Here is a 14,003-nt window from a genome sequence, read left to right on the forward strand (position 1 = left end):
CACAGGCTTAGTTACAAACAGGAACACCCCACAAATGCCAAACATGGTCAACCACATCACTTAGTCCCAGAAACGTCAATGTTTAGCTACTTGTTGTCGACAAAAGTAGCAGCCAAGAAAGATAAAGATAAAACCCCTCACAGACAATGATGTGAAGATACTCTAGCATCCTAATAGCAGGCATGCAGGAAAGCTTCCCAGTATGTTGTTGTCTCTATTAATCATTTGGACTACAAACCATTAGAAAACAGTGAAAAAAGGCCATCACAATATCTGAGAACCCAATGTTCCAGTATCAAATGACTTATTTGGTCAGACCAAAGACATTTAATTTATCCAATTTACCAATTTGTGGTCACTTTTCCCTGAAAAATTACTTAACAGTCAGTGTTGTTAAAAGTCCAAAGTCATCAAGTGACCAAAAAGTCATACTTGAGTAAATGTAAAGATAGCTTATCTAAATTGATTTTGGTAAAAGTGAAAGTCACAGTATGTATAGCACTTTAGTAACAATCTTATGGGGCTTTTCCACTGACAATTTGGCCGTGCCAAGTCAAACCAAGCCACGTCGATTTGCATTTCCATGACCAGTTTTACCAAGTTGAGTCAAGCCATGCCCGCGATGGACCCTCTCTCGAGTAGGTCCATAGTGTGGCCCGCACACCTCCAAGAGGGCTGCGTTAACGGCTCTTGACCACAACCAACCCATGACGAAGCCCTTCTCACCCTTAAACGAGCCTGTGTTGCCAGACTGAACTTATGTCTGTGCAGGAACCCAGAGAAAAAGGCCTTTTTAGTTAAGTTTGTCTCGAATGTCCCTGTTCAAACTCTTTGATATCTGCTGTATGTGACTGTTTCATGGTGTTTGTTTTCAGCTGTTTCAGGAGTTGTGTTAAGGAACTTGGGGCAGGATTTGTGAAAAAACAAACATGCATTTTAAGTTTTTTAATGCTAATGGTGGATGAAGCGTTCAAAAATACGGGAAGAAGACAAGCGCGGTGGACCCAAACTAGTGTTTGGGTAGTAATGGATTCTGCTACGGCCAGCAAACGACCCACCACCCCACAAAGTCCACGAAAAAGTCATACTAAGAAGAAAACAGAGGTTTTATCAGCGGCATGTCATGAGTCGAAACGAAATTACGACCAAAGCCGGGCTGGCACCCGAATAAACATCATATTATTAAAAAAAATATAAAATATAACAAATATTTAATAAGCGATCAAACATCACTTGACATGATGCTGTTCGCAGTTGTAGGCTACCAACGTCATTCCGTGGAGGCATGCGCAGTAAACAGTCACATGAACAGTGAGTAAAGAAATAACAGTGTCACAGCATCAGCTGCACTGCTTTGAAGAGTTAATGCGCACGTGCCGGCTTGGCTCATGGCTGCAGTTACCCTAACAGCCGCAACGGTCGTCATGTCACTATTGAGTCTTATTTCTTGATCCTGCCCCAAGTTCCTTTAAGTAACTGCTGGTGAAAACCCAGCATTTCCTGATTTTGCTGTTTCATAATAAAAGCTTTAAAAGACTAAATAACGTAGGAGTTTCATTTTAAATTTGAATTGATTTTTTTTTGGCAAGCAAAACATGTACGCAAGTACCAAAAGTACAAGTGGGAGTAAATGTATACATATATTTGCATGAATGTATATACTGTACACTATGGGTCAAATGCTTAAAAACCGAGCTGGTTATTGGCTCCAATACTTAGCATTTTCTGATTATCAGAATCAGTGTTTATTGTAGATAAAATTAATTCATTTCAAAGTGCACTACTTTGGTTCTGATGCAGCATGCAATCTACAATGTAACTAGTAACTAAATGTATCAAATAAATATAGTGGAGTAAAAAGTATAATATGAGTATAACATAGCAGAAATACTCAAGTAAAGTACATATACTTGCTTGAGCAAATGTACCTAGTTACATTTCTTCACTGCAATTTATCAGTTTTCATAATAGTTGCAAGTTTTCTGCCAGTCGACTCATTCTACAGTTAACGTGGGTAGACTGAGTGAGTAGTGCGCACATGGTCCGAGTCACTAATATATGATATAATGTCAAATAAATAAAGGTTCTGTGAGGGAAAAAATGAATAATCATGAAATGTCAAATACAGAAGTGCAGCACACAAAAAAGAAAGTGGGGACGGTATCATTTCAGTGCAATTCATAGATCACAAATTAGCTTTTAAATTGCCCTCACACTTTTTAAAAACAGTTTTATCATAACAGATTATTCCCAGCTTTGTTAAATCGATCATAATGAATGCATGCAGGCTGAATGTCATTAACAGATTCTCTTCCTATGAGGAGCCACAGGTGCTCAGTGAAGCACTACTTGGGAAACGAGATGAAATAGAGGCATAGGTTCACTCTGAACACAATTTGTTTTCAAAAAAAAAAAAAAAAATGCACGTCTATAAAAATGAAGGCTGACATTCCATCAGTTACTTAAATAGTTGACAGGTCAGGTTTGTGCGCCTTTAGTATTGGATTGGTTTACTTGATATTACACTTGTGTACCATTGGGGGTTTGTTGGTACAAATGGTCAGAAGTGCTTGTAAATGTTCCCACATCCTCAAACACAAGCACAAATGGATAAATCTGATTTTATGTATAGAAATAAGCAAGGTTTTAGCACAAAAGTTTTTTACCGAGCTGTGTTTTTTAAGGGTCATGCTGATGTACATGAAGTACGGTAATAAAATAAATCTAATGGTAACTGAGAGAATAGTCTGAAAGAGGAGAGTCAGAAGCAAACCCAAACACAGGAATACAAATTGAAGGTGGCACAGTGAATGTGATTCAATGCTGCAAGAGGATCGGCCTCAGATGCCAATTACATTACCTCTAAAACAGAGGGATTGGATTGAAGGATGGAGGTTGAGAGAGAGGGTGGAGGAGGAGGGGGAGGAGTGGGCGCTTTCACTCAAAGAAAAATAATTTATTTCATTGTGATATTAAAATCAATAGGCATCGACTGAAAGGTGGCTAAAGGTGAACGTGTACATGATCCTTCAGCTGTGAGAGGCAGACTGTCCGAGAGGGAAGGATGGAGGGGGGGATGGAGAAAGAGAAGGAGAGGGGAGGGGGGGAAAAAAGGGTGGCCAGAGGAAGAGGTCACCTCCTAGTTAACAAAGAGGGAACAGGAAAAAGGAAGAGGAAAAGAAAATGAGAGAAAGAGAAAGAAAGAGACGGAGAGAGGAAGAGTGAGGGAGCTCTTGCCCGGTGGAATCAATACAGAGAGGTGGAGCAGAGTACAATAGCCTCAGAGGAGAGGAGATTCAGTGGTGCAAGTCTAATACTCTCCGTCTCATACACACACACGCATACATACATGCACACACAAATACCTTAATACACACACACACACATGCAGACACACACACACACACACACACACACACACACACACACACACACACACACACACACACGCCCCTTCTCTGAATCCTTTTTGCTTGTGCTTTCTCCTGACATTTCCCTCTATATCCTTCCTCTATTTAATTTCTTTCTCTTTCTCTCTCGCTTACTTGCTCATTCTGTATCCACCCTCCACCCCTTGCCACCAACACCCACACACACACACACTCACACAAACACACTGAGTAGCTGTCTGTATGCAAAGGGATCCAGAGCAAAGAGAAGGCCTTCTGTCCAAAGCAGTCCACCATGATAGCAGCATCTTTCATCAAAAACAGACAGTGAACTAAGATTCACATAAGATACACACAACACACGCAAGCAGCTTAACATGCATGGATGGAAGGGGGACTAAACACACACACACACAAATGCACAAAAATATGCAATTTCTCTGAATGATGACACCTTTTCTCCGAGTCCACTTTCGCACACATACTGCAGAGTCAGAGCCACTTGGATGCAAAAAGAGTTTCACATGAACACTTTTAACACACAACCATACAAAACAGCACACTCCAACACTACTCCAGCTCTATCAGCACTTGAGACTAGTGAGGCTTCAATTAGTTCTTGATGAATGAGCCCATAAGATGCCGCTCTCTCATTTCCCTTGTTGCCAGATATCCCAGCAATCAGAGAGAAATGAATTCTCATTGTGGCGTGACTGAGACGAAGATGACGGTGCTGGTGGTGGTGGTGGTGGTGGTGGTGGTGGCGGATGAGGTGGTGGAGGGAGGGGGGCTAAGATAAATCATTCACCCTCTCTCCACTGAGGGCCAGAGTTCAGATGCATCACATCAAACTTGGCAAGTCTTCACCGATCTAAAATCTTTTTAGAGGTTGCAGAATGTTGGATGAAAGGACACTGCACTTTATAATTTTCTGATTAAAATACATTTGTTTTCCAAATATTTTAGAAAGCTACATCTGGTCTTATTTTATTAAGGAGAAAATGGTCTGGTTAAAATGAAACTACCAGTTAGTATAAACCCAGAGCCAAAGCATGAGTCCTGTTACAAACACAATGTTCTTACATTGGATCCGGATAAATCCATATTTGTATCATCAATCTACTGTCTTAAACAGGCATTATACACCTTTGTACGTATTTAAAGAATCCAATCAGTCTGATAAGTGTGTGTGTGCATGTGTGTTGCAGTGAAGGTTAGACTCACCATCATCGATGATAGTGACCACCACTCCATTACCAGTGATGTTGTTGCTCCAAACCGGCATCACGTTCAGGTCAAAGCCACCAGAGTTGTACTTGCCCTGTGAAAACTAAACACACACAAAGGGACCCACACACACATAGAGACAGAACATCATCATCACTACATGAAAAGGATGACTGCAGTGCACTGAAATAGTAAACTTCTTTAGACACCGTATGTGTGTTCAGAGTGCCCATAAGGAGCCCACAGAGTTCATGAGCGAGTCACATAGACAGATCTTTCATCCTTGCACCTCAAACCACATAACCACCCACACATAAACAAACACACAGTCACACACAAATCTGCACACGTGCACAGCAACAGCTCACGCATGGAAACTCCCATGAGCCTTAGTGGTCCCATAAACTACACATATTCACTTGAAAACACTTAACACCCTCATACAAATATAATAGCACACACAAATATAATAGAACACTCAATAAAACTTGAAATGGTTCATATGCACACACACATGCACACAAACTAAGACTGAAAAACAACACGATAGCTGCACACACACATATATACACACAGCCAAAAAGGTAGCGGACAAACTGTCTTACCCAAAATGTCAGCAGCTGCCCAAAACTCCTCTGCCCACACACACACACACACACACACACACACGTGCACCACCAATTTGATATTCAAAGTGAGTGTTTGAAGAGGCTTCAACTCTGTTGTTGTTATCATGGTGGAGAGGGAGAGAGAAAGTGAGAGAGAGAGAGAGAGAGAGAAAAAGAGAGAGAGAGAAAGCAAATGGGAAAAAACTGCTCAGTAGGGGGTAGTGTGTGTTTGTGTGTATGTGTGTAAATATATATGTGTGTGTACACCTGTGTACCCATCCAACAGTGGACCTTGGATTTGTTACCAACAGTGGACAGGTGAGTCAACAGGGGACATTTTAGAGGTCCATTGTTGGTCATGGTTTGGTCATTATAAAATTATTTCTAATTTATTTTGTGAATGATTAACACTGCCCCTGCATTCCAGTGCTGTTATTTTAAAGACTCACTAACATAAAGTCATGTTTCCACTCCTCCACAGTGTGAATGGCTGGCAGCTTTCAGTCTGTTTAACATACTAAAGAAACCAGGCTCTTAACATGATTTGTTATTGTCCATCAGAAGTCTGTCTTTCACCAAACTCTATTCTGCTTGATGTAGACTTTCAGCATAACAATGAAAATTTGCAAACACAGGATTCATTTTAGGTCCCATTCGCAAAAGCCACAGAGGTCATGGACTTGACCTGTGATGACATCACTGCAGTCATGCTGAGGTTGGATATGTCACACAAACCTATTAAATCCAAGTAAAATACTCGACCACTCCACACATGCAGTAATGACAAATACTAACACCTAAAAAAAAATATAAGATTGGCTATTGATAGATAGATTAGTGATACATTTTTATTGAATAATTTAAAAAATATTCGATAAAAATACTATATGATTAAAAACTAGATACATGTCACACAGTAATGCTGCTTTTCTTAGTAGGTGTATGATAATACTGCATGCAGTCAAGTTACTAATGATTTTTAGATAAACACTTAATTCAAAGTTGCTGCAATTATTGTCAAAACATTTGTGTCACAGTGAGATGTCTAAATGCTCAAACTATTTCACTTAAATGATCAACTTTTAAAAGACATCAGGAAAGTCTTTGTACCTGTTCATGCACACAGACAGTTTCAATGCAGGAGATGAAAGTCCTTTCTGGGACAGGTAAACATCATTCAGTGTTACAAAGCCCCTCTTGGCAATTTAAAAGATGACTACATTTTTGTTTTTCCAAAATGACCAGAAACAGAGGTCCACTTTTGGCCAGTGTAGAATAATACTCCACTGTTGGTAAAGTTCAGGAGGAATGTATGTATGTATGTATGTATGTATGTATGTATGTATGTGTGTGTGTGTGTGTGTGTGTGTGTGTGTGTGTGTGTGTGTGTGTGAGTTTGTGCGTTCGTACTTGCATACGTGTTTGAGCGGGATGTATCTAGGGAGCAGTGCTGCTTTGTAGTATGTGAGAATAAAGTGGATGAATGAAGACAGCTAGCAAGCCAACGTCCACTGGAGCACGAGGACTGGCCCAGGGGAGTGCACACACACACACACACACACACACACACACACACACACACACAGGCACACGTATGTGCAAAAAAAAAAAAAACAGACACACACCTTATGAACTTGGATATAAGCCCACAGACAGGCATCTTGAACGCTGACTCAATCCACACACACATACACATATTTAAACAAACATGCAAACATAGACACAGACACAGACACAGACACACAGACACACAATCATGCACAGAATCAGAATCACTCTCTGAGGCACTGGAACGCAACCAATCATGCCTTTCTAGTATATACATGTTTGCACAAACACACACACGCACACAGACACATACACACGCACGCTCAAAAGCACATAGATACATATATACAGAGTTGTGCAAAAGTTCATGCAACAAAAAGGCACTAAACAAATACACACACACACTTTCCCTATGCAGAAGACACACATGCAAACAAAGCGACAACAAAACAATCTTTCTGTCTTCTCTGCCTTTATCTTAGCTGCCCCTCAGCTATAGCACACAAACACACGAACGCAGACATACACACACACAAACCATCCACAGCAAGCACGTCCAGGATGCTGTATGGATTTTAGCAGCTTTGAACAAGCTCCTTTTGGAGCAGCTGGACTCAGCCTAAGCAACGATACAATGGAGTCCACTTGCCTTGTGCATGTGTATGTGTGTATACTGCTCACCCACGATGTACACACCAGCTTTTAGCAAACATACACGGCATGCTAGCATACACACACACACACACACACACACACACACACACACGCTAACACACACTAACACACACGTCTGGTCCTGGCAGGCTACCAACCCTGAGCAGATTACTGACCCTCGATCAATATCCACATCCACCAGAGGCTGATTAAACACAACAGAACGAGAGCAGGGTGGGGGCAGAGAGAGAGAGAGAGAGAGAGATGTGTCCTCAACTTTACAAAAGCTTAACATTTTTCTTGACTGTTGAGATAATGATGATTATGTTCTATACCTCAGTTGTAATCAAGCTTCATGTACAAACCTACATAGGTTTGGTTATGTTGTTTAATCTGTTTGGTGTCTTTTCAAATAGGCTCATGCAGAGAAACAAAGCAATGCAAGATTGCTTTGTTTCATAAGCAATCGTGTCAATAAAGTTGCACAGTTGAAAGAATGACTATTTGCAATAAATCACACTCAAACAGAAAAGCTGTGTCAGACTTTTCTTTCCCTTCTTCTTCATATTCCCCCCATCCCCCCTCCTCCCTTCCCCCATCTCTGTCTCCACCAGCCTCCACCCCCCTCCTGACTCTCACCCCTCCATCTTGCCCCGAGAGCTAAGGTGTCAATCAATCTGTTGCCGTGGTGAATCTCTGACCCCGCCTCTCCTGCTCCTGGCTCTGTCAGATTACACCCTAGCATGTCAGTCATGAGTATCCACTGTCTGGATTGGCTGAGCCCTGCCGCCCTGAGATGTTAGTGCCTGTGTGCAGGTCGGGATACTTGGCAAAATCTTGCCAGAGATGTATAATAATCACAGGATAAAATGATGCTGTTGACTATAATCTCTAAAGCTTTCGTATGAACCAGACTCAGTGCTCCAAATAATGTAACAAATCACATACAAAATAATATAAGAGACCAAAAAATTAAATTATTCTATAAGGTATCTGTTCACATGATTCTAATAAGCAATCAGAATGTCTGGCAACAATGTGGGTCAATTATTGCAAAGATTGAGGGGGACCAATATAACAATATACAATATACACACATACATATACATATATATTTTTACGGAAAAAAAACTTTCTTAAACAAAGGATTGTAGAATTGTAAGGATTTGTTTATTGTTAGATATCGTGATCAAAACTTCTCATTGCGGTAATAACAAATTATGTAATATTCCATGTTTCCAAAGTCGAAATCAATATTTGTCCAATAAACACTTTATGGCGCTGCCATGGATGTACAGTATAAAATGAAGGGCGCTGCCAGAGAGGGGGCTGAATTACTGTACCTCACGAATTACTATTATAAAAACAAATGTATAACTTTATTCAACGCACTAGCTGCATGGTGGGGGCTAATGCGATGCACATTCAGCAGTATTGGCTACTGTAAATGCCAATCTATATCCAGGACAAGTGGAGAAAGTCCCTCCATAGCTGCCTGATTTAACACGAAACTTATTTGCATTGATAAACATATATCTGCTAATATTGCCCAGGGGTAGTTGAAAAGGGGCATTAGGGAAAAATAGAAGGTATCAAGAAATGTATTGTTTTGATATTGGTGCAAAAAGCTTATTGTGCTTATTGTGCTGAATTTTGTTTTAGTAATTTCATGAAAACAATATTCAGGATATGAATACTTTACCTCCACAAAATAAGTAATTACATTTTATTCAAAAATGGTTCTCAGAAACATAAGGCAATATTGGTAGATTGCACAGAAATGAAAGCATGAAGGACAGAGTGGTGGTTTCTATCAAAATGAATTACTTAGTTCTTATATTGGTTATTATTGGGAAAAGGCTATAAATGCAGTTGACAGAATAGTCTCACCTGAAGTTGACAGTTTGTACGAGTACTATGCAGTGACATATATGACATTTTAATATCGCAACATACTGCTTTGGTACTGCTATCCTACTTCACAAACATATATTGGTCAAACCATGAGAACAAAATTCTGCTGGAGGGATGAGCTTGTCTTGTTGCAGCAAAGTTTGTGTGTCAGTGTTGCTCCGAGCCTCATCAATCCCCGACATCTGTCTCAGTTCAACATGGACAACCTCTTTCACCTCCACTCTCTCTCCCTCTCTCTTCTTCTCCATCATCTCCCCGACTCCCTCTATCTTCTGTCTCTCTCTCCAGTCACACATGAAAGCCTGCTGACTTATGCCTGTCAAACGAACATCCTTCACCATGAGGACAAGAGCTGAGAGGAGAGAGAGGAGGCTTCCAGATAAGACCAATGAACACGCACGAACACACACATACACAATTACACCCACCAGTTCCCACTGCATGGGCCAGAGCGGGTCATTGAAGGTGAGGGACTGGTCACTCTTATTCTCCTCCGACTGCCTGTCAGTTGCAGACGGTCTCCTATGGGAACCTGCAAGCACACAGACGCATCATGTGTGTATACGTGTGTGTTTTTTTTTTTCTTGTTTTGAACTCTGACTTCAGGAAGTCTCTGGTCTCCAACCAATGGTGAAAGGCCTCCCAGATCCCCCCTTCTCTCCAGTGAGGTGGAATACTGCTGGAAGATTACCATATCATTAGCATCTCATTAGCATCTCATTACTGCCGCACAGCTTGGCTCGCTGTCTGTCGATGTGCTATCAGCTCATCAAGGCCTGCACCTTTCTCTCCATACACTACATGTTACACTCACTGCCACTCTCTTTCTTCACATTTTCACCCCCTCCATCTCTCTCTCTCTCGCTCTCCCTCTCTCTGTATCTCACACACACATACACACACACAAAAATGACAGATATGAATCAGTTTGTTTCATAATATATGGTATGTAATGCAGAATTAATTAATATCACACCAGTTGTTAATGGAAAGCCCCTTTTCTTAACCGACTAAACACAGGAATACTCGCATGCATGGATATATTTCAAACATTATTATCAGTTAGGAATGTAATGGTGTGTGTATTGATCACAAATCATTTGATTCGGAATACAACCTTCTGTGCTTCAACACTCCCCTTGAACAAAGTAACTACTGACACATGTCAGCATGTGTCCAACATAGAAGAGAAGACCTAAACTGTACAAGTCTCATGTCTGCACAATTACTGACTGTAGCCAAACACTGCAAAAACCACGAAATAGCTAGCCTTGCTTTGTCCAAAGGTGACTGCTTTTAACACCACATCTAAAGCTCACCAATTAACATGTTCAATACATACGAGATACAATGTTAATTGATACGTTAATTAATTAGAAAGAGCATTACTGGCATGTTGATGTTTTTGTATTTTTCAAATTGACCATATGCCAGTGTTTGAGTATCTTGACTTTCCAGTAAGCATTATGATAAATGAGCTACCATTCAGTGTTATACATTTCTGCATTTATTTTTCCTGTGATGTAGGAAAACTTGAATTTTGCGTACCACTACACCCTTATTACTAACACTGCTCTTACTAATTGTACCCTGTACTTTAATAGAGTTTAGAGTCCCATAATGAGGCTTTTCCACACTGCCAAGAAACTGTGTTTGGCCTGATGGTGGTCGTACTTGAGATATTTAATACTGGCACACAATATTGAAAATTGGCAGCTTCAATCTAAAAATACTAGTAAGAAGCATCAGATTTCAAAAGTTCAATAAGTCAAAACTTAGAAGTGCACTCTCTCTTTTTCTCTCTATGTGAATAATCAAACAAGTGTACTGCTCATCCGCCATATCCTTGATTTTTCATCTTCTTCCCTCTAACTCTCTTTCTTATCATCTATCAGTGCAGAGGCTGAGCGACACTGTGAGGTTGGTAACACACAATGAGAGAGAGAGAGAGAGAGAGAGAGCACCGCAGCGGGACGTGAGCCAGTACATTCTTGAACAAACACACCCACCACTTCCAACCACACACATACACACATAATGCACACTAATACATGTGACTGGACTTAAAGACATACACATGCATTATGCAAATATCAAACAGGCATAAAACTGCTGCAGCTGGTTTCATCAGAGAGGCTCATTGTCATAAAGGTCAAAATGATGTCTCAAAGGCATCTAGAATAACATAAGTGGTACACTCCAGACAGCCATATGCATTAACATATGTACATGGATACCCACAACATTGTATGCATATAAAAACGTATGTTTAAATACTCCAGTCATTATTGTAGGTCTGGTCACTTAATGCTTTCGGACACAATTTTTAAACCGAACTAAATGTTATTGTTAAATTAATGTTTTTTAGGATATAGACTTTAGAAAGGATGAACATGCCAGTAATGCTACTTTTCCACCAAAATTAGTGGGTCTACATGAGTTTTTTTAAACATGGGTCAACCCGCTAAAAATCACCTATTAACCCCATTTCTACTTCCCGCAGGCAAGGCAGCCCGTCCGTGACTTTTATCTGCAGTGTTACGTTATACGTCACTGACGTCACGTTTCACGTCACGAATGCACAAGAAACAGTTGTAACAGAAGGAAAACAACAATAGAGCCATTGTGAAAGAAGCATCTGTAAAACAGTGGATACATTCTTTTAAGTGTCACAACCCCGCCGACTGACTCGTTTCACTATCATAATGTGAGCCATTCGGTCCAATAACATTTGGAAAGTCTAGAAAAGCTGCATGATTAAATTATTTTATCCTCATTCAAGTTAGCCAGGCACTAAACCAGAAGTTAGCCAGCTCGGTCGGCGATCTAAGTATTTTCATACCCAGGAAGTCAAGCTTTTTTGGATTCAAAACACCACTGAGCAGCTTTCATAAGAATGAACAGGGCTCCACCTCCAACACTGTGTCCAGTAATAAAATGTCCTTGAATAGATCGCATCCCAAATTCCTTCCTCATTTACGCTCCACCACTGGATGTTGATAACGCATCATCACTTCACGCTGCGGAATTCAGCGTGGGTACCCGAGTTTACAGTGTTTACACATTCCCATTGCACACAAAAGCCCGATCGTAGCGGGTTTAAGTGGGATTTTTGACCAGCAGAAAAGGGGTATTATTAAAGAAGGACTATGTGAACTTAGTGTAATGGAAAATAATGCAGTGTTTTAACATTAAATCATGCCAGCTAAAAAAAACAAACAAACAAATACACTATGAGGCATGAGTGTGCAATGTCGTCATTATAAAATTATTTCAGCAAAATTTGGTCACATGCTTTCCTGTTTACAATGTATACTGGTAACAGTAAAGTGATCATCAAAAATTAAAATGATACATATTAACAATGTTACCTCAGGACCAATGACGCCTCAGTAACACTACAGCATAGTGTAAAGAGTGCATATATAGGAATTATATAAATGATAATTTCAATTAATTCAACAAAAATTACAAATAGTGGAAGTCACAATCAAATAGTACTGTTTAAACAACACCACCACCAAGAATTGAGACACAGTAAATGAATAGTAAGATGGACTGATGAGTAAAAGAGAGTAAAATTAATGTCGGCAAGAATGAACTTGACTCCAGTAAAAGGTCTGACAAGAACTCACAAGGTGAAAACAATAACCGCCAACGTTGTCGCAGCTGGTATTACCTGAGGTATTACCTGGTAAATACGCAATAACTGTAAAACAAATATTGGGGACTTATTAAAGCAGGTAACACAGCGGATTTGCTCAAAAGCTCCTCTGGTATTACCTCCACTCTGTGTGTGTTTCTAACACTGCAAATTAATTTGTTACGTTACACTTGGGCTGTAGCTCTCCAAACCTGAGAAAACCACAATCTATTTACTACATGTATTTTTAAAGCTGTGAATAGATGGTGATTTATTCACTAGATCTTCATTTTTGTTAAGTTAATCACATTCTGACATATCTGGAAATCTCCCCGTGCCTGTTAGTGTGTGAGTCTATTCATGTGTGATGCCCAGCATTGATGTCGAGGTGTACTGACACACCCTGGAGCACACGTATACGTCACTTCAGAGAGTGAGGAGTTAAAGGCACTGAAAACTTTTTTTTTTTTTTTTTAAATGGTAGCAATCATTATGATGTAAAGTACCTCCATGCATAGAAATGTTTCAGTTTGCTGATGCTGATGTCAACTCACTCACTTGCGTTTGTTAAGGCTGTAACGTTGCAACTTTTACAGTTGACTTTAGTTGTCATTTTCAACATAATAAACACAATTTAATACTTTCTGTTGAAAATAAAAAAAAAATAAAAAATGTTAAGACCCCAAAACATTTTTTTGTAATAAAGGTTTACTTTTTCTTTCATGATTTTACTCTCTTAAGTGATATAAACGTGTAAAATGTTTGTCATTGTCCTTTCTCTTTTGTACACCACATATGATTGAACCCTCTATTGACACTGGAGATTGGCTTGAGATTAACAGTTTTTTGGGGAAAATGTATTTGAAAGAGTTGCTGAGTTGTTTGACTATGTAGCCGCCTATCCACCAATTTAGCTCTGGTTCTTGAACCGGTTTCCTTCAAGATTCTTGTATCCTTGGTGTTATCTGGGGAACCAGCCAGCATTTCCAGCAGTTTGGAGCAGAACCATTGTAAGGATGC

General features: G+C 40.0%; 1 protein-coding gene across 1 annotated transcript in view; it reads right to left on the reverse strand.

Moving 5' to 3' along the window:
- The window catches only part of LOC311260150 (neuroendocrine convertase 2-like), a gene marked incomplete at its 3' end in the record, with an annotated part of 183,894 nt that overhangs the window by 133,421 nt on the left and 36,470 nt on the right, over positions 1 to 14,003 (reverse strand). Inside the window, exons 5-6 of the mRNA XM_084357664.1 lie at positions 9,769 to 9,872; positions 4,614 to 4,719 (exon numbers count right to left, since the gene is read on the reverse strand). Of these exons, the coding sequence (XP_084213790.1) occupies positions 4,614 to 4,719; positions 9,769 to 9,872 (210 nt within the window). The remainder of the gene's footprint in view (positions 1 to 4,613; positions 4,720 to 9,768; positions 9,873 to 14,003) is intronic.

The sequence above is a fragment of the Pagrus pagrus genome (assembly GCF_965226575.1).
Source record: "Pagrus pagrus genome assembly, chromosome: 7".
In the NCBI taxonomy this organism is placed as follows: Eukaryota; Metazoa; Chordata; class Actinopteri; order Spariformes; family Sparidae; genus Pagrus; species Pagrus pagrus.